General features: G+C 44.9%; 1 protein-coding gene and 1 pseudogene across 3 annotated transcripts in view; one reads left to right on the forward strand and one right to left on the reverse strand.

Moving 5' to 3' along the window:
* Positions 1-27,546, forward strand: part of ARHGAP10 (Rho GTPase activating protein 10) — a 1,108,509-nt gene that overhangs the window by 496,000 nt on the left and 584,963 nt on the right. For all 3 annotated transcript variants that reach the window (XM_086962271.1, XM_086962272.1, XM_086962274.1), the window contains exons 9-10: positions 10,007-10,113; positions 18,051-18,145. In XM_086962271.1, coding sequence (XP_086818397.1) covers positions 10,007-10,113; positions 18,051-18,145 — 202 coding nt within the window. The remainder of the gene's footprint in view (positions 1-10,006; positions 10,114-18,050; positions 18,146-27,546) is intronic.
* On the reverse strand, positions 3,850-5,269 carry LOC147728506 (uncharacterized; annotated as a pseudogene).

Consider the following 27,546-nt stretch of genomic DNA (forward strand, 5'->3'; position numbering starts at 1 on the left):
GTGTGGCCAACTCAAAATGGAATCACCCTTATCTGGAACATACACCTTTACTGAGGCGTAATTTCCCTGAAACTCAGTCAGCCTCAAAGTATCCTATTAAGGCAGGGGGTTTGTCCCCATAACTCTTCTGTGTGACATTAGGAGCAGACAGTGTAATTTCCCATTTGAAAAAACTCTTCTAGTCTCTGACAGGTGTTAGGGACAACCTGGGACTAGAGTCCCTCATCATAAGAAACTCCGCACCATTCAACTTCACTAGATCCGAGTGATGCGAACAACCTGCACTAGAAACAGCATTGACATCTTCATCATATATTTGCAGAACAATGTTTTCCTCATCATCTCATATCACTTTCACCTTCTCCCTGCTGTAACAAGATTTACAATACTTGGCATAGTGTCATCTCCTTCCACGATGTCTACATAGCACACGAACAGCAGGACAATCTTTGGAATTTGCCAAGTGGTCAGGATTGCCACATCTGTAACAACTAACACTTTGCTTGTAGAAACTCTGTTGTTCTTTTCTTATGTGTGGCACCTAATGTACAGTGGAAGTGTCACTCGTTCCTTTATTATTAGCCTCATTTTTCGATTTCTGCAAATCATGATTAGATGGTGTCCCGAGGGGGTCGGAACGTTAGGGGTTGCAGCTACAGAACTGGTAGTGACTGTAGGGGTTCTGGGAAAAGAGAAACACTGGCTCCTTTAGTAAAGGTTTCAGGGACGGCTTTATTGGTATATATGTCTTTTTCATCAAGGGAATTGCACGCCCTCCTGGGGGCACTGTAGGGTCCAAAGGAAATGCAGCTTGCTCCAGCTTGGCTATTCGGGGTCAGTTTACAGGGACCGTTGCAATCCGGAAGAGGACGTCTCTCCGCTCAGTCTTCCGCTCCAATACCGAGAAAATAAAGAAAAACTAGAGTCAGGGGGAGACGTGCTTCAGGGTACACTCGGTAGGGCCGGGAGTGAGGGAAACCAACTGTGACACTGCGCTTCTTAACCAAAAGGCGTGATAGGAGTGCACGTGAACAAACAGGGTTTTTATACAAGGCGGGTGCAATTATACTCGGGGCTGACTCCTCCGCCCGACCCAACCCGCTACCCGGCCCCGTACCTCTTGGAGCCACGCTCCTCCCGTGGGAACGTGGCGGGGCGAAGAGCAGAAACGTTGGCCTCCTGGCGTGTCGCTCTCGGTTCCTCTCGGGTCTGTATCTCGCCGTTCTTCGTCCTCGTTGTCCGCTTCTTCCGTGGAAACGAGGTCCGTATTCTCACTCTCCCTTCCTGGTTTTGACGTCTTGACGCTCTCAAGGGGCGGGGCCTCCTCCTCTGTGTCCAGGCTCTTAAAGGGCCCATGTGTGTTGGAGGCGCCCGGCCAGTCCGTCTCGGTTTCCTCGGTCCACGGACAAGGTGGCAACTGTGGGGAAAAGGGGCAAGGTGAGAGGGGAGTGGTGGACCACCAGTCCGTAGGGGCAGTCATTGTCACATTAGGTCCGCACACCCCGTCACATTCCTCCCCCCCTGGCGTCTCCTGTTCGGGGAGAGGAAATACGCGGGAAAGGAAGTCCGCATTGCCGTTATCTTTTCCTTTCCGATGATGCACCGTAAAGGAGTACGGCTGTAAAGACAGAAACCATCGTAACACTCGGGGGTTATGACTGCTGTTTTGGTGTATCCACTTCAGGGGGACGTGATCCGTATGTAGGATGAATGGTTTACCCTCTAAGTAGTACCTCAGTTTCTCTATCGCCCACTTTATGGCCAAGGCCTCCCTCTCAATAGTGGAATATCTGCATTCCCTGGGGAAAACCTTCCTACTAACATACAGTACGGGATGTTCAACCCCTTCCCTGTCGACTTGGGAGAGCACTGCCCCTATACCCACATTGGAGGCATCTGTGGCTAACACAAAGGGTTTTGTGTGGTCGGGTGAGATCAGGACTGGGGCTGTGGTCATTGTTTCTTTCAGGAGCTGGAAGGCCCTCAGGGAGTCTTGTGCAGGATGGGTATAGTCCCTTGCTTTTGTGTTCTTCTTGAGCAGACTTGTTAAGGGAGCTGCCACCTCGGCAAAGCAGGGAATGAACCGCCGGTAGTACCCGACCAGCCCTAGGAAGGCCCGTAGGTCTCTTTTATTAGAGGGGAAAGGAACTGCAGCTATCGCATGTACTTTCTCGCTTTGTGGATCGATGGCACCGTCCCCCAGTACGTACCCCAGGTAGTTCACGCTCTGAAAGGCTGCTCTGGACTTCTTGGCGTTTATGTGTAGGCCCGCGTTCTGTAGCGCTGTTAGGATGGTTTTCAGATGTTGCAGATGTTCCGGCCAGTCCCGGCTATATATTACAATATCGTCCAGGTAAGCTGAACTGAATGAGGTGTAGGGTTGCAATACCCGGTTCATGAGACATTGAAACGTCGCTGGGGCCCCGTGGAGTCCAAAGGGTAGAGCCGTAAACTCGTAGGCACCATCATCCATCACGAACGCGGTCTTCTTTCTGTCCTCCTCACGAAGAGGCACCTGCCAATACCCCTTCGTGAGGTCAATGGTCGTAATGTATCTGGCATCTCCTATTTTCTCTATCAGGTCGTCCACACGAGGGATAGGGTAGACATCAAAGTGTGACACTGCGTTCAAGGCCCTGAAGTCCATACAGAAGCGTTTGGAGCCGTCCCGTTTGGGTATCATCACGATAGGGGAGGACCAATGGCTCTGGGAAGGCCGGATTACCCCTAACCGAAGCATTTCTTGGGCTTCCTTTCGGACTGCTTCTTTTCTGGCTGCTGGTATCCTGTAGGGTTGTTGTTTCACCACCTTCCCTGGAAGGGTTTCGATCCGGTGTTCCGCTAGACTAGTCCTTCCTGGGATATCTGAGAATACGTCGGAGAAGGATTCTAGGACGTACGCGAACTCCGTCTTTTCCTCAGTTGTCAGTTCCTGGTTGATTATTAACTGGTCCACGGTTGAGGTATGAGTGCCTGTTGTTGCACTGACAAAATGACTCTCTCGTGGTATGGGCAACCACTCCTTCAACATGTTGATGTGGTACGTTTGTGTCTTAGTAGACGACAGGCGTAGCCTATAGGTAGTATGACCGATGGCTTCGACCACCTGAAACGGACCTTGCCACTCATTTTTGGCTTTGTTACTCAGGGTTGGTAACAGCACGAGAGCCCACTTCCCTACGTTGATCTTTCTCAGCTTCTTTCCTTTGTCGTAGGTCTTTTTGTATCTTTCCTGGTGGTGTTCCAGGTTGGAATATGCTAATTCACGTAGTTTTCCCAGTTTGGCCCGTAGCTGAGTGGTGTATTCTAACATGCTCTTCTGTTCTTGGGATTCTTCATTTTCCCACATATCCTTCGTTATTTCCAGGAGGGAGCCTGGCAGTCTGCCATACAAGAGCTCGAAGGATGAACATCCCAGACTGCTTTGTTTCTGAGCCCTTATGACATAAAGTGCGATTGGCAGTAGTCTATCCCAACTAGGCCCCTCAGCAGTTAGCAATTTTTTTAATGTCATCTTGAGGGTCTGATTGTACCTCTCGACGAGCCCGTCGGTTTGGGGGTGGTACACCGAAGTCTTCAGATGTTTGATGTCTAGAGAGGCACACACTTCTCTCATCAATTTGAAGGTAAATGGGGTCCCCTGATCCGTAAGCACCTCTTTGGGAAACCCTACACGAGAGAACAACTCTACAAATTTCTCAGCGATCGCCGAGGTTGTGGTGGTTCGCAAAGGAAAGGCTTCCACAAACCGGGTCGCGTAGTCGACAATCACGAGGGCATACAGGTGTCCTTGGCCTGACTTCGGTAATGGACCAATTATATCCATGCCGACCCTTTCGAACGGGATCCCTATGATTGGCATCTTTTGCAAAGGCGCCACGGTAGGTCGATGGGTGTTTCTCCTTTGGCATACTTCGCACTTGGCACAGAAGTCTTGCACGTCACGATAGATCCCTGGCCAGAAAAAATGCCTCACTATGCTTTCCGTGGTTTTTTCCTTGCCAGCATGGCCGGCCGTCAAATGGGCATGCGCGAAGAAGAGCACCTGTTCCCTAAAAGAGCGGGGTACCAACAATTGTAGTTCTCCGTCTTGCTTGGCCTGGCGGTATAGCAGTTCATTCTTCACTAAGAAGCGGGGGGTACGCTGGGGTAATGGATCCATCCGAGGCATGGGCGCTTTCCCAGGCGTGGAATAGGGTCCTATCCTCCGATTGAGCAAATCTAAAGCTCCTATCGATTACCCAGGGTTCGGGGGACAGGTAGGTGGGCAAGGCCCCTTGCTGTACAGGTCTAGAAAGGGTCTCCCTAAAGAGGGAAAGGAATTCGGGGTTGTCTGTTTCCAGAATCATATCCTCCGGCAGGGAATCCACCACCCCTACCCGGACCTTACAGGGTGCTCTATCTGGTAGGGTTATGATAATGGAGGCCATAGGGTAGGGCTTCACATCCCCATGCACACAACGGATATATACCGGACTCTGGGGATTCACCTGTTCGGGGTTGACATAGCGCGTCTGGATCACGGACTGTCTACACCCTGAGTCTAACAAGGCCCTTACCCGAAAACCATTCATCCTCATACTCACATAGAAAGTGCTGCCCATTTCCGCTGAGTACATCACGGTTTTCGGAAGATATCCGACCTCCATAGGCTCCTCTTGTGGTTTTTTCTGGAACACATTCTGGCTATGTGCCCCCACTCCCCGCACTCAAAACATTGAGGTCCCCTATTCATGGGTGACATCATTCCCGTTGGTTGCAACGCTCTGGGAATCTCGGTCCCGGCTTTGGGTCTTTTGTCTGTCTTTGGGAGCGGTAGGGGTTTGGCAGTCTTCTCAAGTTCCCAGGGGTTAGTCTTCGGCTGGGCCCGTGCATAGTGAGATGCCATTTCAATGGCTTGTTCTACTGAAAGCCCAGCGTGTTGACGCAACCATCGTTGTGTGGCGAAGGGCAAGGCTTCCATGAATTGCTCTAAGTAGACCTTATTTAGAATGTCCTCTTTGCTACAGAGGTCAGGGCGTAGCCACTTATCTGCCGCCATCTTCAGTCTAAAAAATAAGGTCTTCGGGTTCTCCCCTTGAACCCCTTTTTCTTTTCTAAAGCGAACGCGGTAGACCTCTTGATCCAGGCCCAAATGATCTAGAATGACCATTTTAATGGTTGCATATGGGGTCGTTCCTAGGGGGTTAGCGGCGTGATACGCTGATTGGGCTTCACCAGTGAGGAGAGGGGCTAAAAAGAAAGGCCATTTGTCTTTGGGCCAGCTCATGGCACGGGCGGCCCTTTCAAAGTTCAAGAGAAAAGCGTCTGGGTCCTCGCCATGCACATACTTCTGGAGGGCCACCCCGGTGGGATGGGGGTTATGCATACACGTCTCTCCAGTGATGACCTGGGTGGAAGGCGGCACATTCCTCAGGCTTTCCAGCTGGGCCGTTATGGTGGTGGTGAACAGTTCTCGGTCTGCCTGTGCAGAGGTTAGCTGGCTTTCCACAGCCCATTCCAGCTTTTCTTGTCCTTTTATAATGTGCTCGATAAGGGCCTCCATCTTTTTATCACAGACGGATGGTGGAGGGGATCCCACTTTTGACACCAGTTGTCCCGAGGGGGTCGGAACGTTAGGCGTTGCAGCTACAGAACTGGTAGTGACTGTAGGGGTCGGGGAAAAGAGAAACACTGGCGCCTTTAGTAAAGGTTTCAGGGACGGCTTTATTGGTATATGTGTCTTTTTCATCAAGGGAATTGCACGCTCTCCTGGGGGCACTATAGGGTCCAAAGGAAATGCAGCTTGCTCCAGCTTGGCTATTCGGGGTCAGTTTACAGGGACCGTTGCAATCCGGAAGAGGACGTCTCTCTGCTCCATCTTCCGCTCCAATACCGAGAAAATAAAGAAAAACTAGAGTCAGAGGGAGGCGTGCTTCAGGGTACACTCGGTAGGGCCGGGAGTGAGGGAAACCAACTGTGACACTGTGCGCTTCTTAACTAAAAGGCGTGATAGGAGTGCACGTGAACAAACAGGGTTTTTATACAAGGCAGTTGCAATTATACCCGGGGCTGACTCCTCCGCCCGACCCAACCCGCTACCCGGCCCCGTACCTCTTGGAGCCACGCTCCTCCCGTGGGAACGTGGCGGGCGAAGAGCAGAAACGGTGGCCTCCTGGCGTGTCGCTCTCAGTTCCTCTCGGGTCTGTATCTCGCCGTTCTTCGTCCTCGTTGTCCGCTTCTTCCGGGGAAACGCAGTCCGTCTTCTCCCTCTCCCTTCCTGGTTTTGACGTCTTGACGCTCTCAAGGGGCGGGGCCTCCTCCTCTGTGTCTCTTAAAGGGACCATGCGTGTTGGAGGCGCCCGGCCAGTCCGTCTCGGTTTCCTCGGTCCACGGACAAGCTGGCAACTGTGGGGTAAAGGGGCAAGGTGAGAGGGGAGTGGCGGACCACTAGTCCGTAGGGGCAGTCATTGTCACATTAGGTCCGCACACCCCGTCACAGATGGCCTGGAATGTTCCACCTGTTTAGCAATGGTAAAAACCTACATAATACTAGGAACACTTTTAATCCGCAGCTCTTCCCTAACTTTATCACTCTTACATTCTAACATGAATTGGTCATGAATTATTTCTTCTGTGTTCTCCCCAAAATTACACTTATCAGCCAACTTTCTAAATGTGCTTACAAAGTCTTCAAGAGACTCATCATAATTTTTGTTTTCTTTTGCCGAAGTAGTTCTTTGCAAAATTATGCAAACTTTGGGCAAGTAAGGAGTATCTAACTTCTTCAGAGCTTTCTCAAATCCATCCAATATGTCACTTTCCCCATCTTCAATTATATTAAGTAAGTTCTCATATACCTCTTAGCCTTCCGCTCCTAAACAGTATATCAACATGGATTTTTTTCCAGCAGATAACATGGAACTAAAAACTATTAAATAATCAGTGAAAAACATTTTGAGCATGCTAATGGCGGTTCCCCAGGAGTAGGCAAACAAAATGGTAGTGGAGAAATATGTTGCATTTTCACTTCATGATACTAAGCCAACAATGTACTGATTACTATGTACTGGGTACTAACCCACCAATATACTGTCAGCATGTGAATACCACGAAACCACCCAAAATTTGAAGAACAAAAAATCCCATTCTCGTAGCCCATGTAAAGTTTATAAATAAAAGATGATTACCATGCAGATGTGATGATCCAAAAGACCTTTATTTCCCAGAGAAAACTTCAGCAACTGACTGTGTCAGATCCAACAGTTAACTGACATTCACAGTCTAAACCATCACTGTCAACATTTTATTCACAGCCCTCTGAGGCAAGATAGTCTGTCATGGTAACTGCATTGTCAAATGAAATTTCACAATTCAGTCAAGGTACAACAATCATAACTATATACACATTACCACAGTATGTTATCCAACTTTATTATAAATGATAGATGGAAGAACTGGCAGCAGTTAGGTCTGCAAGAGTATGAGAAACTTATGGTTTAGTTTTACTCAAATCTCCAGCTTTTTGCAGAATGTTATCCTTGATGTAGGCACATTAGTGCTAATTTTTAGAATATTTTTTATAACTATAGTCTGATTGGAGTTGGGAGTTGGTATAGAGTGTTGCACTACAGAATTCAGCAGAATTGTATCCCCAAATGTCTCCAAAAGATAGCACCAGTTCTTCTATTTGCTGTCTCTCAAAACCAATAGGTGGACATTTACATTTTTGGGCATAAAGTGTTCACAGCTGCCAATTTTAAAAGAATGGGCTTTTTTTGCTGGATGGGCACTTTACTATTCCTCCCAACTTTTAAACACATGTTTTCCTGGTGTTTTAAATATGTGTTTTAGATGTACCGTGAAAATGCAGTGTGATTGGCCACATATTTATTTTGCCTGTTTAGGCCTTCCAATTGTTTTGGCAACAGATATTTATCTATGTATCTCAAAGAATATCTATAAAGGTGGTACCAGGTTTACTAGTAGCACTTTTGGAGATGTTGGCCAATAATGAAGTTTACATGAGAACTGAACAAACGTCTATCATCTTGGCAATCACTTATTTTACAATGCTGGAAGATTCCTAGATGCCTATCATTTGGCTAATTGCAAATTAAAATTAGTAAGGTATGGCAATTAGAGTACATGTATTCCAAGAGGAATACCCAAACCATTACATTTGAGCAACTGTGGTGCTGTTTCCTGCTGAGCCTGGGGGTGGGGGCAATGATATATAAGAAAAGAGGGATCCATCCATCTTGAGATCTTTAAAAAAGGTACTTGTTAACACATGGCCTTCTGCACTTTATAGGTATTATTTCACTATGTCTGATGGCAATGTGCACTCTAAAGAATTTGTTCTGACCATGCTTATAAACTTTCCACTGCATATTTGAGTAGACTGGGTTTGGATTTTTTAGCATTCCCCTAATTTGCACATTTTTACTTTTCACTATAAGTATGTACGATTTACAGTTCTCGAAATTCATAGGGAGTATTGTACCTTATTGATATGCTTTTCATTTGACTCCATGACAGCACATGTATCTGAAGCCGTATTTCTTTTTCTTTTTTTAATTATTTTTATTAACTTTGTTCATAATATCATACATTACACAACAGTGTTCATATGGCATGTAATAGAACAACATTTCACCATACAGTCTAAAGCTGTAATAGACATATGTAGGACTGGTTACACTTATACACCAGGCCCTGATCCGCCCCTCGTAGCCCGGTATTTCTGCCAAGGCCCCCATACCTTCTTCCATTTCTTTGTGCAGCCCCTGGACTTATAAATGGTTTCTTCGGCTCTCTGGCACCAATCTAGATCACGCTGCCATTGGTCCTACTGTGGGGGCGCCTGCGACCCGAAAGCTGCTAGCTATGTTGCGTTTTGCCACTCCGGCTGCCATTGCTAACCATATCTCATGATGTCTGGACGAATCCGTGGCTCCTTTGATCATGAGTAATAGCCACTTGGGCTCCACCGAGACAAGTGAACCCACTACTGCTGCCATCGTGTTTGCCACTTTAGTCCAGAAGGGCACTAGCTCCGGGCATTCCCATAGGATATGATAGAATATGCCTTCCCTCCAGCAACCCCTTGCACAGAGGGGGGGATAGGCTTTTTCCCTAGGCGAATAGGTGAGTTCGGGGATAATACACTTGATGCAGGATTTTTAATTGCACCAGACTGAACCTAGCACTAATTGAAATTTTGCGGGGGCTCTGCAGGGCACCCTGCCAATCCTCATCTTCCAGGGCACCGATGCCCCCCTCCCATCTCTCCCACAGGGACACTAGTGGATCTGGCATGTTATTTATAAGCTTACAATAGGTTGTGGGAGTGGGCTCCGAATCTGTATTTCTTGACGTTAGATTTGTAGCAAGTATACTGTTTAGCTATTCTAGACCTATTTGTTTTACTCATGGTGTCTGCATAATTGTTGCACTTTATTGAAATCCTATTTTGCACTATTCATGATTGCACTTGTTCATTTTGCACATTAGATATGTATTATTTACAGTTCTCACAAACTATGTCGGTACATATATATATATTTCTTGTGCTTTGATTTTTAGCAAGTGTACCCAGACTTTGCATCTATTGTTTTACTCATTGTGCCTATATAATTGCTGTTTGATTAAAGATTTGTTAGTTGGTTCTCTTATTCTGCTTGGTGCATGATTTTCAAAGGACTACATACAAATAGTATCTCTTATTGTTTTTTCATTCCCTGCTAACCTGCATCTAATATATTGTTTGTTAATTGCTTGTGATAAATTTGGTATTGTCATTTAAAATACCACCTATTTAAAAAAATAAAACCTAAGCCTTTGAAAGCTTTTAATTTATTTTTTAGAAACTGTTCAGATAATGGTGTCTTGAATGGCAGTGTACTTGAAAAAAATGTAACTATCCTAAATCTCCAAACCGATGGTCTCAACTTGACATAGGGCATTTTTCAATACCTATTATGAGCAGTGGATAAAACCACTTAACGTTTTTTTTTTCTTAAAGGGCCAGCACCATTTGGCTCCAGCTGGGTGAAACACTATTGCATGTACAGGAAAGAGACAAAGAAATTCACCATGGTTCCATTTGAACACAGGTCGGGAGGGAAAATTGTGAGTCCATTTTCTTATCATTAAAGCTTTGTATTTGTAATAGATATGTTTTCAAATGTTTGCTGTATAGAACACTTATCTTCCTCCTTCTGCCCCTTTCTGTGTTTAAAAGCATCTGTTGACTATTAAGGGGGTCTGTGACTTCTTAGAAAATTAAAACATATTGGCAGACTAATAAACTGCATATAAATAAGGAAATAAAATGTAAAATTTAAACATGTGTCGGATTTTAAAATTGGAAGTAGAAAAAAAGTTGGTATTTGTAGATTGATTTGTGAGACAGTGCATGGGCATTCAAATAGATGATGGATTGCCTTAATTGAATTTAGAAAAAAGCATACCTTCCGATTAAAATATATATATTATTAGGTCGAGCCTGGGCAGCACATGTGCTGCTCTACGAGGCATGCTGTATTAGAGTTTGGAGTTGAAGCTCCTCCCACTCTTCGCCCATATTTTTAATTGGCTTGTGTCATTGTCCGTTGTAAATGCCGGCTATTGATTCGTTAATAGGAATGTTAGTCCCTCTTTAGTACCGCCTTGTCTTCATTTGTAACTTCCCATGAGGACTGGCCCTTTTACTTCGGTTGTTACACGATATGTCGTATTTAGTCTGTAAACGCTATTTTCTTAAATGAGTTTCTCCTACTGCAGGCAGGACATGCTTTCCTGCAACATTCAGCGTACCTTGCCCACTTTCCAAGCAACCCGGCACAACGGCGGCCTCTTCTTTGAAATGAAATGCATCTCACGTTTACAATAGTTTCAGCTATTGGCATTGTAAATGACAACGCTTTTTGTGTGTGTGAAAATTATCAAAGCAGGGAAATAAAAGGCATAGTTATTTACAATTCCAATAGCTTACACTCTCGCAAATACGAAACCTATTGCATTGCAAATGCTCGTTTTCATTTTCTTTGGATTTAAATGAAATATTTCATTATGTGTGTATTGTTTTGTGGTTCAAATCATCAAAATTTCTTAGGCCACAGTCCCCGGGCACCAGTAATGATTAAGTGGGGGTCCCCGGATCCCAATATTTATTCAGTGTGGATCCACATAAGTCAAAAAGTTGAGAACCACTGTTTTAAAGAATACTGTTTGTGATACAATACGTTATTTCATGGTTCAATGGTTTTGAGTTACATTTATTTATTTTTCTTCATTTGACTCTTAATTTAATGAAGTAATCTTCACAATGTACACCGTTATACCAATATTTCTTTTGCAAAAGTGTATTGAATTGAGCTTATCTCAAAAGTTGGGGATTATGTGTGTGCGACATGACTAAAGCGTAGTTAAACACAGAAAAAAATCATCCATTATGGGATCTTATTGAGATGATAACTTCATTGTAATACATTTGGTAATCCCCGTATAAATGCACAGCTCTAAGTTCTAATCAGCTACTAGTGACTTACTCAGTTGCCCAGAACTCTACTATTATAAGTATTAGAGTCAAGTTCTGATGTCACAGTACCTGCTGCCACAGCCAGCAGCCGAGGTGAAAGGCAGGTCAGGTCAAGGAGCATAATTGAAGCAGCTGTTTAAAGCCACAAAAACAGAACATCGCTTTCCTTTTTTTCTGTTCTATTTTACTAGCTTCCAATGACAAGCAGAGAGAATATGCATTAGCGAAAAGATAGAATATTTTCTGCATGATTCTACACATGCCGAGCTATTGCAGCTTTTGTTTAAACTAACTTGTATTGAACTGTTTCTCATATCGGTCTCAAAATGTCTAGAAGGTTTTAGATGTGTATAATTTTGCACTAGGGGTTTTTATTTTTATTGTTCAAGTTTGCAAACCTGCTCAATCTTTTTTATGAAAGAGCTACTCACCAGGGTTTTAAGTGATTTTTGGGAAAGGTGATGTTGTGCATATATGGGATAAAGTTCCCTCCCTGGCATACATGATAAGGATATTGCAAGTCACCTCTGTATCCCATAATTTGCTTAAGGAACTCTCCCTTGTGCCTTGTTCCTCTATATAGTTATTGAACGCCTTGGTGATTTGCAATGTCATTATAAAGTACTGCAGGGGGTGCTTTATCCCTTATATAATACCACTTCAAGACCGCACCTGACTGAATGAATTTGATGGAAATGAGGGGCAAAATATTCCAGATGTACTGCTGCCCTTTTGAAAACAAAATCACTATTTCTTCTTGTTGGGACGTAAAACTAATTTGCATGGTGATGGGCATGCACTCTTGCCCTGATTGCCATAACTGCAATGATGTCAGGATCCCTAATGCGGAATTTTGTTGTTGGTTCATTCATCTGGGCCATGACGTAGGCCTATCTCACAAATTGTGGTCTTTATAGACCGGGCGGGGGTGCAAAATCGCTACCCTCATAGTGGTGAAAGGCTCCTGAGCACAAAAGCGGTGGTGGCAGCATACTATATAGTGATCAGTAGGCATCAACTGGTCCTTTTTACCTGTATCACTGGAGTGAGGCCCACAGGCTCACTGATTTAAAGTTCAGCTATTGTGCTCTTAAGTCACCCTTGGCCTTCAGTGGTTCTGTATGTAGTGCTGCGCAGTGCGTTAGTGGTATATATGTGTTGGGTGGATGTGTGCCTGTAAATGGTGCAATGCATAGATAATGCAGTGCATGTATATTATATACATGTGCTCGGTGTATGTGTGCCTGGGAGTGGTAGAATACATGGGTGTGACTGTGTTGTATTTTGAGAAACCCAGGGCTAAATGGAGAAAGATGAGAGAGGAGGTAGAGTACAGGTCTTCAAATTGTGGGGCGCGCCCCCCTAGATGTCCGTGACTGCATTCACAGGCCGCGGCAGATGTGCCAGCAAGGACTTGTAAATCGAAGAAGGCCTGGAGGTTGTGACGTTGTTTATTTGGCGCGTTTCCAGGCTGCCTTCTTTTATTTGCAGAGGTTAGAGTGCATAAAAAGTGTGCTACTGTAATCCTGAATACCCAGAGACACAATCGGTGTGTAGGGTGAGGGGGTAAAAGATTTGCTAAAAATAACAAAATATTTCGATTGTATTTTTTTTAATATTCTGTACCCAGTCATTTTTTTTTACCTTCAGGTAACTGTATATGAAAACACATACATGCACATGAAATTAAAAAATCAGTGTAAGTTTAATTGCTCTGTGGAATGTGTACTCTTTTACATTCTAAACCTCAAATAGATAATGCAGTAACTACAGATGTCTGTGTGTGTGACCAGAGAGTCACCAATTTGAATCCTGGTTTTCACAGAAGAGAGTAGTTACTTCTGTATTTTTAGTTTTGCAGATTCACAGCCTGTGGTAAAAAAAAAATACTGTGACTCCATCTGGGCATATAACAGCTCCCAAGCAGCTTTTATGTTTGGTGTTTAACCAAAGGAGGGGCCAACTAAACCTAGGATCATTTGAATTAAGTGGCAGGGAAGGACCAAATCATGTGGCAGGGTTTACTGAATTACGTGGCAAGGAAAAGCAAATTATGTGGCATAATGCAGGACATTTTGCGATCATAATACTTTGTCATTTTTACATTTAGGAAAACAATCTGGGTATAATTTTCCCCTTATTTATATTGGTTTAATACCCAAATATAGCAATAAGCAACAGAAAAGTGACCAGTCAATCTTTGGAAAGGGCCTTTTACTGTTCGGCAACAACATGTTTTTAGTCACTTTTGATCCATTTGAGCTAGAAAAATGTTTGGCAGCAAATCACATAATTCCAGTGGCCCTGAGTAAACCCCAATTATGGCTGTTTTATTATCCTTCCTTGCTTGAGGGGCTAGTGAACACTTCCTGTGCCATTGTTTCATTGGGCCTCGGAACAAGGGCCCACAGGAGAGGAAAACTGAATCAGACGAGAAACCTTTGTATGAGCTTCAGAGATGGCAGTGAAGTGTATGGGGCAAGATGGAAGATATGTTTTTAACAAAGTGCAGAGGAAATGGCCAACATTGCATGGCAGTAGCTATAGCTAGTGAAGCAGATCTGAGGGAACAACTGGGTTCAGGGGTCTGAGGGTATAAGGGTTAATTTCCCTTGATAGCATAGAGCTGCAAAAAGTGGGGGCAACTCATTGGAGGCAATTTATATGGCGTAATGCAGTACATTTTGTAATAGTATTACTTCAATATTTTGTCTCTTTTACTCTTGTTAACACAGTCTGTAGATTGATAAACACTCACATATAGCAATAGGCAACAGTAAGGTGACCAGTCAACCTTTACTAAGCGCCTTGCACTACGCAGCAACACAAATTGCTGTGTTTTTAGCATCGTTTGAACTGTTTGAGCTTGTTAAAATGTGAGTGGGAATCCTGAGGCTCGTACTACTAGTTGGGCTTAACCTGAATGTCGCCTACAGTGAATGGGGAATAACCACTACCGCTAGCTTGAGGGGAATGGGACTCAGGGACCCCCCTATGAAACACTAGGACCCTACCTCACTGGACTGTGCTTATTTTTTATGAATCTCATATTTTACTTTGTGGTCAAATATAAATACTCCTTTTTTAGGTCTCGCCTGAGCCAGCGCATGCGCTGCCCGTAGAGCCATTTAGTATACAGGTTTACAAAGTGCTGCCACAGCCGGCCTAGCGCTTGCATTCACGTGAGCAGCCGCCATCTGCCTCCCTTCCAGCGCGATCACTGCTGTTTGCGCACCACTCGCGTGATTACCACAGAGCGCGTCAGATCGCTTTCGCGGCTATTACTTTTACGGCAGCGCGGTCAATGCTTGTTTTCTTTCTCTCCAAGTGTTTCTTTTTACACTTTATCATTTAATTATTTCACTTGACTGCACTTTCTTGTAATCATTCCTTCTATGACTGTAGAGCTTTTCCGTTCATTCATTTCTCGTTTTGTTTTTATCTTTCCTGAAATAGTCTCTGTATTCTAGCACAATCCCGTTCATTCACCCGCAGTTTCTCACATTCGTACTTTTCGTTTCTTTTTCACTCACTCCGTTTGTCATTATGTCCTTTCTAGTTTTTCATGTGTCTTTCACAGGTTCGCTCAGTTTCATTGACATTTCCTTTCCCATCACGTCTCTTTTCCCCATATATAGCCCCTCAATGAATCTTTTTTACATACAGAATGCCTCTCTTGGCTGCTTCTCTCGCCTTCTGCTTCTCGCATCACTGAACACAGCCACCGGCTCCACTCATTTCAAAGTACCAGCTCCAACCTCGTCACCAGCAGACCGCTCCGCACGTCCGAATCAACTTCAAGTCACCTTCAATCACTTGAGCGAGCAAGAGGAGGAGGCGGGGAGGGTGGGTGTGGAGCTCTGGGAGGAACAACAAAAGAACTGGAACCCCCCTCACCCCGCCCCCAGTTAGATGATTACCTTACAGTGACGGTCAAACAAACTCCAGCTGGCAGGCTGGCGTCACTGTAGATGGAAGCCCCAAACAGTTGTTGCCACCTGATTGGTTGACAGCTAGTCCTAGCTAGGCAGAAATAACCCCGAAAGACCATGGATATAATCGAGCCAAACAGTTGTAAATGCCAAAAAGATACACAGATTCAAAGTCTACCTGAAAAATGTGCAGTTGTTGTGAATGAGAAATTGTAAGTATCTTTTCTTCTGGCTCCTATGATCGAGAGAAACATTCTCAAATGGATATGTTCTGCGAAATAACTCAGCGAAAGATGACGTAAAACTTGAATATTAAGTGCAATAATACAGCATACCATGTTAAGAACTTTCAGCCCACCTAGTTTCAGGCTTCCTTGGGGTTTAGGTTCTGATTACTGCTTTAAAATATACATCTGCCATGCGCAACACAAACGACACAGAACCAAAAGCACCTGTAACTTCTCCAAAGCATACCAATTTACTTACAAACCTGTCTCTGCAAAAAGTCTCAACCACAGACCTTCTCAAGCTCATCAAGGCTAGCTCAACCATTGTCCATCACGCCAAAATCACAGACATCACACACACAAATTATGCTAATTGTTTAGCGCCAAATTCTTGATGACACCCACCTTTCCACCCCACCTTTCAGGAATTCCATGAATAGATACTTACTACAACAAAATTTGCATCCCTGCACCCAACTGCAGTCCAGTCACTGTTAAAGGCTGGCAAGACAAAACGTGTTGTTATAGAAGGCTCCCAAGCAAAGAAATACAGTAAAATGTTGACTGGGGTGACAGTGATACAATACATTTCAAAACTACCTGCATGAAGATATTCATAGACAACTTATCTGCCAACACCTTCAAAATCCTCTCACCACTTTCCCCTATTGCCATCTAAAGCTCTATCTTCAACTTCATCCCACCTCCAGGTACAGCAAATACCTTAATGAGCAATTCTATAACTTTGGCACACCAGTGACATTCTAATGCTCATCAAACCGGGAAGTAATTTGGTCCTACCAAGGACAGACTATTTCAAAATCGTCTATGCCGGCCTACCAAAGTCATTGATAACGAGCATTGGCATAGCCAATAGGTCTCGCCTTGGGGACCTTATAAGTGTTTAGACATGCAACAGTTGATGTTGTTGCACTAAGGATATTGTGCTGCATAACTAAATACTTATAAGGTCCCAAAAGCGAGACCTATTGGCTATGCCAATGCTTGTTCATAAAAGTAAGTATTTGACTGGGCAGTCGTTTATTACTGCTGCTGCACGTATTTTGAGTCTGAACCTGTGCTCATCTCCCTGTGTCCTCCCACCACATCTCCCTCAAGAGACCTGCGCTACCACTGAAAGTCAAGTGCTAAGGGGATACTTGGCACAGTTCGTCAGGATCCATAGTAGGTCGGGCTTCAGGACAGCAGAAGCAAAAGGCCTTAACCCCCACAGTTGTGCCCAATAACCCCTGCATGCCTGTGACCCTCGGTACGGGGTTCACAAATTTCTAATGATTCTTTTGAATGTGCATTTGTAGTTTCAATAGATATTATTCTGGAGGCAAAGTGGCAAATGTATCCCCAAAACAATTTATTTTCTCAGCATTGTGTGCCCTTTGATCATGGATTATATTATCTACACCAGCATCCCTGCAAGCATTAGGAGTATGCCAAGGATAAAACGCCACGCCTGTTGGAACTGCTAGCCAAATGGCGAAACATGGTTGCTTATGTGTGGAGACGCCTATGTTTTTTGGAACAGTATCCACCACTCCAGGGTCTAATGCAAAGTGACACACCGTATGACCCTTGAGGCACACACATTTCTTCTATTTTGCCCTGCGTTAACAGAATTAAAGGGGTACATTGCTAGGGAATTTCATGGGATGTAGGAGTTTGGGAATAATGTTGTTGGTTTCATGAGTGAAAGACACACCTTATCCTTTTCCTCCGTCTGAGCTCCTCTTTGTGGAAATACGGAAACTCTGGGCAGTCAAATTCAAAAGAACTTATTTCCAGAAATAACACATTTAAATTGAAAACCCCAATGACTTTTGAGTAATGGACTAGAACTATGCACTCTCTGAATGGGTAAAAAAGCCAACTCCAGTCTCATTTTTCTTATAGAAATTTACTTTATTGGCACAACCTCATCAGAGCTGTATTTGAGCACTTGAGAAGGCATTAACCCTCTTTTCTATCAACCTTACCATACAAGCCTGCACCTGTCGCTCTCCTTCCAGCCTAATATTTACTGCTCCTTCCTCTTTGGTTACTTTCCACGCTGCTGTAGGCACCACTGTGGTTAGATCAGCATCTTCTTGTCCTGTTATCGCCTCACATTGAATGCCTTTTAACCAGTTTACCTAGAACTTCAGCAAGTCCTCTTTTTCCCAACCCATGCATTCACTGGAATATACAATTCCTCCTTGACATTCAAGCTGTTGTTTGAAGTCTGGATTTTACTTTTAATTAGCCAACTTTGTTTCCATGATATAAGAATCTATTACATTTAATATTCCCAATTTACATTTTGTTCATCGTGTTTCTCTGTCTACTTGTCTAATTTACTAAATTTTTCTTCAGGGTGACGGAGAACTCCTAACCTTAAAATGTTGCATCAAAAGAAATACAGACACAATAGACCGGCGATTCTGTTTTGATATAGAAGCTACGGACCGGTAAGTGTTGTGAAAGTTGTTGCAGATACAGAAGCTAGTTATTTAAGCCTTTCAATCACTTAAATGTATTTTTACATAAAATGTTTAACATCGTCCCCTCCACATCACTCCAATCTTGCCTCCCTCCTAACCTGCCTGCTCATCATTACAAATCATTTTCCAAAAGCAAAGAACTTATACATGATCTCCTACCTGGCAAAAAACGTGCCTCTTTTTTTATTACCAAAACATGGTTGGACAATGATATGGCTCAAATACTCCACCACGCTTTTCTGTCAGATTGTAGATGTTTCACTCAACGCTGCCAAGACGAAAAGGAGGCCTAGCAATGCCACTTATGATATAAACATCACAAAAATTAAAGATATCATGATGTTACACTCTACTGACAAGATGCAATCCTAACTCAACTGCCAACTAATGAAACATTCACAGATACCTTTGTAGACACCATATCTGAGTTTTCCATCAAATACCCACACTTGTGTTTCCTTATGTGACCTAAACCTTTGATGTGACAGACCAAAAATGCACCAGCCCAATACCAGCATCTTTGGACTAAGCACTCTCAATTGTATTCAAGTCATCCGTTCTCTGATTTACTTGTGTGAAAACACACTGGACACTTTCTTCTGCATTCCGGCATGACAGCATCAGAGATCTAACCAACCATAGTTTTCTCAATAAACCTTCAATTATCTTTGTCTCACATGGCAATAATGCAGACAATAGAACAAACTTTCTATTGTGAACCATTAGGTCAGCTTACAAAAATAAACACTAGCATGGACCATATACACTCAATAGACAAGCTTTATGACTGGATGAAAACGGTCTTCAACTAAATTATCCCTTGAGAAAAATACGACAGAAAAATGGAAAAGGAAGAACACATGGATGAATGATGAAGTAAAAACAGATAAAAGCACAAATAAACTCTCCTCAATGAGTCTGGTAGAAATCCAACAACCTACAAGACAAAATGTGTCTACAAAGCCTCAAAAGGATTTACAAATCCTACATCAAAAAGTAAAGAAAGATTGTACACCGCAATATCTCCATTCTGCTGGAGAGACTCCCAAACCCCTGGCTCCTTGATGCATATCTTGTGGTCATGTTTAGTTATAAAAATGTTCTGGAAAGAAATACTGGGCTACATTAAGGGGGTAGTAGAATACCTCATCCCGGCAGACCCAGGTATTATGCTCTTGGGGTTACAGCCAACCACAATGGAGGGTATGATTTGGACAGACTGGAGACTAATGTGTCATATGGCTGGATCTGCTAGGCAGCTCCTGGCCCTCTACTGGAAGCAAAATAAAGCTCCTCAACAGTGCTTTGGTTCCACTGCATATGGCACACCTTGATGATAAAAGCTAGGATTTGACACAGACTAGCTCTCACTGAAACAAACATTTGATGGAGACTTCTAGCCGCAGATTCCTTAACTTAGAATATCTCCCCAGGCGTTAGACTGGATCTGGATCGCCCAGCTCCATCCTTACATCATCGACGGAAGAGACGTCAGTGGAGCCATATAAGCTCCTCCCGGCGTGCTGACGTCAGTTTTCTTCTTTTCCGCGTCCTAACGCGGATCTGGCAAAGGGATACCTCTGGCCTGTTTTTCTGATCTCCAGGCCTTCTCGATGCCTTTTTGCATCAAGGAACAGTGTGTTCGATGCCTGCAGGCTTTAAGCCGTGCCGGTCCTGCTCGCGACAGATGTCGGCGACGGACCCTCACGAAATCTGTATGTGGTGCTTGGGCGAGCACCACGACTCCGTGGAGTGTGACGCTTGCCACCAGCTGTGGCCGAAATCCCTTTGGAAACGCCGCATGAAGTTGCTGTCTGCTAGGATGTCCCGAATATACCCCTTGCGACACCGGTCTCCTTCTCCAGCAGAGACCTCCACGCGGTGCCGGTCCTCACGGAGGACGTTCCTGTTCGGGGCAGGTCCCGGAGCCGTTGCTGTCATTCGCCTACCCTGGGTAAGCACAAACAGAAGTAACGGAAGTCGTCTGCTTCGCGTGGACATCATGTCGGGGCCTGCAGCGCCCGGTCTTTGCAAGACTCGGGCCCCCCAGGATTCAAGCCCTGCATATCCCCTGTTTGCGGGTGCTGGGGCAACTCAACCTCAGATGGAGGACTACTGCAGGGCCCTGCAGTCTTACTTGCTTTGCCCCCCCTGCCTGGCATGCCTTCGGACCCACAGTGGGTGTAGGAACTCAGGTCGGAACTCCGCCGGCGGGTTTACCCTCGGCAATGACCGAATCCCCTGACTCCTACTCTGGAGTCACCGCAACGTCTGGACACGGCCCAGAAGGGCATCCCACGACATCTAGCCTTTCCACAGCCCCGTCGCACAGCCTTCCAAAGCTCCCTGCGGCATCACTGGAGGCGGTGTGGTGCACGACACCACTTCGGCCCACTCTCTCCCCGCAGGTTTCCACCTTTGGCGATGTTGAGTCGTCGCCAGTCCAACTCCGGTCGGTCACAGCCTTTCCGAGGTTTGCCAGTACCAGCTCGACTCGGCCAGTCGAGGCCTTTTCGGAGGTCGTCGACGCCGGCTCGACTCGGCCGGTTGAGGCCTTTTAAGTGGTTGCCCACGCCGGCTCGACTTGGCAGGTCGAGGCCCTTTCGGAGGTCGTAGACGCTGGGCCGATGTCGCCTCGACGCCGGTACCATCTCTGGCTTTATTAGTGGAGGGTGAGGTCCCAGTGGATGCCCCACCCCCTGAGTCATTTCAACGCTCTCCGGAGCGGGCGCCAGTGGGGCATTGGCCTACTCATCCTTTTGCTGAGCCTCTGTTGCGTGACCGGATTCGTTGTGTCCGTTTATTTATTTATTATTTATTTTGCGATTTCTAGAGCGCCTGGTGACCCGTAGGCATCCCCGCGCTATAAACCTGAGAAGATCCAGAGGAGAGGGAGAGGGGGTGAATTATTTGGGGAACAAGAGGGTTTTAAGTCTCCTACTGATGACTTGCTGTCACCGCCTTGTGGGGCCACGGAGGCTAGTGGGACATTTATCAGGGCTGTTAGCAGAGCTGCAAACATTTTTAGGATGGAGCCATTTTTGCCATTTTCGGATCATTATTTGACATCCTTCTCGGGCGTGGGCAAGGACCTTTTCGGGGGACCCAGTGGATCGTGCTATGGCACATCACTATCGCCCAGCTCCCGATGACCCCGCCTGTTTGACCCTCCATCCTGTGGCTGGTGGATTTTTTATTCAGGCAGCTCTCTTGACTACTCCTGTTCTGTTGCATCCTCCCACTCAGGAGTCTCGGTGGTTGGAGTCATATGGCGTAATGTGTTTGCCTTAGCCAGCACAGGACTCCAGTCCCTAAACACGTTGTATGTGTTTGCTCGGGCTACATTTGCCCTTTGGGAATCTGTCGAGCAGCTCCTCCCCTCCTTGCCGGAGAACTCTTGTGCCGATCTGGCCCGCATAATCCGTGATGGCCGTGATATGGCGCAATTTTCGATCCGGTCTGCCATGGACACCACTAACTCCGTGGGTCGGACTATGTCCAGGTCGGTTGTCATGCCCTACCATGCATGGTTGCACAATGGCGTTTTTCCAGAGCATGTTCAGGAGTGGCTTAGAGATCTACCATTTAACCCCTTCCACACTCATGACGAGCTGGGCTCGTCATGGTGTAGCCTCCTCGTACACTGATGACGAGCCCAGCTCGTCATGAAACAATAGAAAATAGCAATTCCCAGCACAGGAGGGGAATTGCCTTAGCAGCCATGGGGTTAATGAGGGGTCATTCTTTTTGACGGTCAGGCGCCTCCTGTGTATGTTTGCTTGTCTTCCAAGGTTTTAATCCTAGTGGAGGATTTTTGGTTTTGTGACAGTGCCGTCATTTTCTTCTCTGTTACCCGTTCTGGGTTACAGCTGTTCTGAGCTGTGTGGCTGTTCGGCTTTGTTATTTCCTTTCCGTCCACATTTTTAGGTGGTTGAGGTCTGTCCTTTTCACTGCCTTTTCATGGTGCTCCACCTGTGTTCCTCACGTGTGGAGTTGTTTTGTTTTTAATTTCCACCCACCTTCCACACCTGTGCCTCCATCATTCTATGGCAGTCTGTTGGGTTAGGTTCTCTTTGGTGCTACAGTCCTTCAATCTCTGGAGAGTGGGTGTGTGTAGTGAACTTTCTGTTGGTCGTTCACTTCTAGTCTCTTGTCTTGTAACATGTTGCTTCAATATGGTGGTCCTTTTAATTTCCCTCCTGTGGTGACAAGCTGTGTCTGGCTTGTCCTATTTTTTGTGCCACGGCCGTTACCCCCTCGAGGTGGGGCACGGCTTGGCAATTTGTTGGGCCCTTGCTTACAGCAAGTGCTCTGTGAGCTCCCTTTAGTCCCTCCAGGTACTGGGTACTTTTTCAACTTCCTATTGATTTTCTTTTTTATGTTACTTACTGTTTTTGTTTCAACGATTTTGCTTTTTATTTTTAACACACACTGTTCCTATGCTATTGCAGTTTTTGCATGGCTCCGCGCGGAAAAGTTTCCTGTAGGAAACTAACGTCAGCGCGCCGGGAGGGGCATATATAGCTCCATTTGCGTCACTTCCGTGGAGGTGCTCAGGACGGAGCCTGGCGACGCCGCCTCCCAGCGTGCTGAGGTATTGCTGGGGGAAAAAGATTTTCCAGATCTAGTCTGATGCCTGAGGAGATATTCTAAGTTAAGGAATCTGCGGCTAGACTGTGTCACTAACAGATAAATTGTTACCGAAGGTAAGTAACTCTTGCTTTACTACAAGGTGGGAGCCCTTATACAGTATATGATGAAACTACAAAATAGCTGCTTCATGCCCCACAGTTTGAGAACACTTCAACTATTTGAGTGAACACATAGACAGCAGCAAGACTGGAGGAAGAAGCTGTAGGTACAGCTTCGACCCCGCCCACATGACAGCATTGCATCCTTAACTCTACCCACCCCCAAGGTGGAGAAGTGTGGCTCAATGGTTAGAGCGGCAGACCCTGATGCAGAGGTCTAGCCCGGGACCAGGGTTCAATTCCCCGCCTCGGCGGATCTTGGGCTCAAAAATTCCCCGGACCTGATAATTCTCGCCTCGGTGCCTATTCCAATCATGGAGTCCCACTCTGCAACTCTAGGCAATAGCTTGCTTAATCTCCACAACGGCCCCCACAATGCTAAGGATGCCTGGTCTCCACCTTGGGGGTGCCCAGGAGTGGACGCCTCACAGGGAAAGCCAGGATGGGTTCCACAGCGGTATTCGTACAAGCGCCTTGAGGCCCTTGCGGGTGAGTAGTGCGCTATACAAGTATCAATTTACATTTACAAGGCCCATCTCAACAACCTTACAACACCCTCCGACTGAGTTCTCCTTTTTCACAGTTCAGTTTTGTTTTCTTTTAAGGTTAGACTTGGAGGGTTGTCTAGAGGAATATTACAGTGTTTTTTTTTTTTGAAAGATGTTTATCTGGATGTAGCATGGTGCTCAGAGACGCGTCTGGTTATTGAAGCCTATGTCCAAGAGCCTTTTCACAGGCTGTGTGTCAATCTAGACTTGGTGAAATATTTCCTTTTTGATTTCTGTGTAAAACTTTCAAAAACAGATTTCACAAAAAAAGTAGAGAAAACCTATTACTCAAACAGGATTTCTATGGCCAGACGCCCCATGAAAGAAATACATAAGATTTAGCGGAATTCTGCAACCCAGAGAGTAGAACAGCATCACCACCTCTAGGTCAAATCATTTGCAACCAAAAAGCTGTTCATTTAATCGCCGAACCACTAGATGTATACCTATTAAATAAACAAAAATATGTATTGTATAAACAATCCCACAAATGGTGCTCATGAAAAAATATGCTCACCTTATCCTCCTTCCTTCAATTGACCCCCACAATTTCATCAGCTTGTGAAATTAAGTGGACCAGCCAGAGCACCCTCAGACTTTTGCCGACCTCTTATATTCGATAAAGTCGTCCTATCTATATCAGCTGCAATGTCAACACTAAACATCATCATCAAGCCCCTAACCCCTGGTGCATTTCCCTAATTAGCAGATCCAACAGACCCCAGCAATTACAGCCATATCGCTAAGAGCCCACTTCTTGGAAGACTAATAAAAATGGTCAGGGCCTCTTTCTTCCGGATCTTGAAGACTTCCTAACATGCTCATGAGAAAGGAATTCAGAGTTCTGCAAAATGGCATGTTATACAGTTAGTAATTAATGCTTCCTTGTTAAGTTAATTAAAACTTACAATATTAACAAAAAATAAAAATCACAAGTTAAAAAACATCAACCAAACATACTATCTTCATTAATTTATAATGCAAGCTTTTGGCTCGCTTAAACACCCAACCTGATATTTAGGTATGAGTGGAGAGGTGTTAACAAATGTCATGAATCTTGTGACAATATTTCTAAAAGTATAAAATATTATACACATCTACCAACACAAAATCTGAAACTAAATACATTGCACTAATGCCAACCTTGAAACAGAATAATTTTTTTGAAACAATACAGACCAGGCAGTTCACTTTACCACTCACGGATGCTCCCAAAAACTCTTTTGCCTGTGGTATGCTCTAAAACAAGCAGGCATACAGAGCCCAGGGTTAGAAGGACCCTCGGGACAGAAAAGACGAGTCTCCTTCCACAAACCTCTTCGCCAACAGACTCTACATATCCTAGTGGGAAAGTCTTTTGAAGATGTGGGAGGAATGTAATCAGGTAAGTGGCGATCTTTCAATCGAGCAACATCCTCCACCACTTCAACTCTAGGAACACTTGCCTGTTCCACAACAACAAGGCTGCCTATCATAGAGTGCTGAAACTGAACAAATGTCAACTTTGATGCAGGAGAACACCTCATACAACAAAAGCATTGAAAATTGCTAAGTTGAAGAGATGGATGGCCAACTTCTTATACCATACGTAAGCCTTACGAATAGCAGTGTAAGGTTCCAACCTCTGATCTGCCCTGTCAACACCACCCATGTGCTTATTGTAGTCTAAAATGCACACAGGTTTTCGCACTTCAGCAATCTGACCCTAAAGACGCACAGTTGAAGTACTCTCATCATGGATGGTAGTCAGCACGTACACATCCCTCCTGTCCACAAATTTCACAGCTGGTAGTTCATCACTACGCAAAGAACTGCAATGTCCATTCTGAAGTTTTTTGCAAACAAGCTCTTTTGGATAACCTTTATGGTTAGAGCGGATTGTGCCACATGCAAAAGTGTCCACTTTAAACAATTCCTTAAACAATTGCACAGCAGTGTAGAAGTTATCATGGTACAAATGGTGGCCTCTGTTAAACAGTCTTCTAGCAAGATCCCACATAATTTTCTCTGAAACTCCAAAAGTAGATGGACAACCAGGGGGCCAATAGTGTTTTCCCTACCAGTGTACACACGGAAATTAAAAACATATCCTGTCTTACTCTCAGACAACATATACAGCTTAATTCCATAGTGTGCCCTCTTGCTAGGGATGTACTGCCTAAATACCAAATGGCCCTTGAACAAGACCAAAGACTCATCAATAGATATTCCTTTCCCTGGAGTATAGATCTCTAAAAATCGATCTACAAAGTGATCAAGAACAGGCCGAATCTTAAAAAAGACGGTCACAGTCAGGGTGAATACGTGGCAACGCCAAAGAATTATCAACAAAATGCAGCATAAGTAGCAAAAGTAAATAAGCATCACGAGTCATAACTGCAGGAAATATGGCCTTTGCCATCAAGGGACTGGTAGACCAATATGAAGCCAGGGACGGCTTCCTTATCAAACCCATCAATAAAGTCAAACCCAAAACTTCTTAATTAGTCTGCTCAACAATCTCACCCAAAAATACATCATCCATAAACAACTGAAAAAACTGTGTAGGCAAAAAATAAATCACAATCCACTCTACACCCTGTATCACCGCTAAAGGCAGGGAACAACAGCTGCACCATGTTTGGATCAACCCAGAGTCCAGCACTTCCAGTAGGAAGCCTAGCAGCCTCAGGCTGCAATCCAGAGGCCTCTTGCACCATCGGCACAGCAGTATCCTCCTCTAAATCAGGCACTTCATCCGCCCTGAGAGTTGCTTCATCCACACTGAGAGTTGCTTTATCCACACCAAGAGTAGCTTCATCTGCACTGAGAGAACCTTCATCATCCGATGATTCCATGTGGAGAGAAAACTCACTGCCAGAATCTTCCCTTCCCTCCTCTCCCTCCGACGCACTGTCAGTCTCATAATCCTGCTCAGAGGAAGATTCAAGAAGCATACCAACTACCTGCTGAGCAGTCATTCTACGGCTAGTCATAATGCTTACTAATGAAGGTAACTTGTCAAACAAGTCAACAACAACAAACACTCTGTAAAATAAGTAATTAACAAAAAGCACCTTTATCAAAAACACATATATACTCCAAAACGATACCACTCACTTGCCAGAGGCAGCTAAACTCACCACCACCTACTCTGCACAGACACAGTATGGATCAACAATATCCCTCTTAAAAAGAAAGAGAAAAGAAAATTACCCATAAGACCATGCAAAACGCATCACAAAGAATTTCATGCTCAAAACACTAACCAAATATGCTGCCATTATAACACCACTTACAAAAAAAATCATTCATACATTACAATATTACTCATTTGGAGTAAATACAACAAAAAAATGTTTCTTACCAAAAAAATGCAACTACGCAAAACTGCAGAACAACCACTGTCAAAACCGCAACCAGGAATCAAAAGCTTTAGACTAGAATAAAAAGGAGAAAAAACATTACAATCACATATGCAAATAATGCACCAGTCCACACACAATCCACCAGCCAAGCTAAGGGGTGGGTGGACCTAAGAGTATAAATTAAATATTCACCCCCGTAAAAGGGGAGCAATCCTTGCCGCCACTCCCCAACACAAACATTTTAAAAACCCTGGTGTCTAGTGGCTTCTGCCCCCTTTGGGGCAGATGGGCCTAAAAACATACTGCTATTATGCCACCCAAAGAGGTCAGAAATGGCCACAATCATCCTCCCATAAAGGGGAGTGACCCATGTCCAAGGGGCCGCTCCCCAACATAAAAAAAACCCTGGTATCCTAGTGGGCCTACAAAAAAAACAAATCAGCCGATCTGCCCCTCAGGGTGGACGAAACGGGCAAATGAATGCTCCCCAAAGGGGAGCAACCCTTGCCCAAGGGGCCTCTCCCCACAAACAAATCCCGGGTGGTCTACTGGGCCCACTTTAAAAAAAACATGGTGTGATCTGCCCACCAGACACAGCCATAAACATTGCCCCCAAATGAGAGCGACCATTGACCAAGGGACCACTCCCCACAAATAAATCTCTTGTGGCCTAGTGGCCATACAAAACAAAATCAGCTGATCTGCCCACCCAGGGGGACAGA

Source organism: Lissotriton vulgaris, chromosome 3_1, assembly GCF_964263255.1.
Source record: "Lissotriton vulgaris chromosome 3_1, aLisVul1.2, whole genome shotgun sequence".
Classification (NCBI taxonomy): Eukaryota; Metazoa; Chordata; class Amphibia; order Caudata; family Salamandridae; genus Lissotriton; species Lissotriton vulgaris.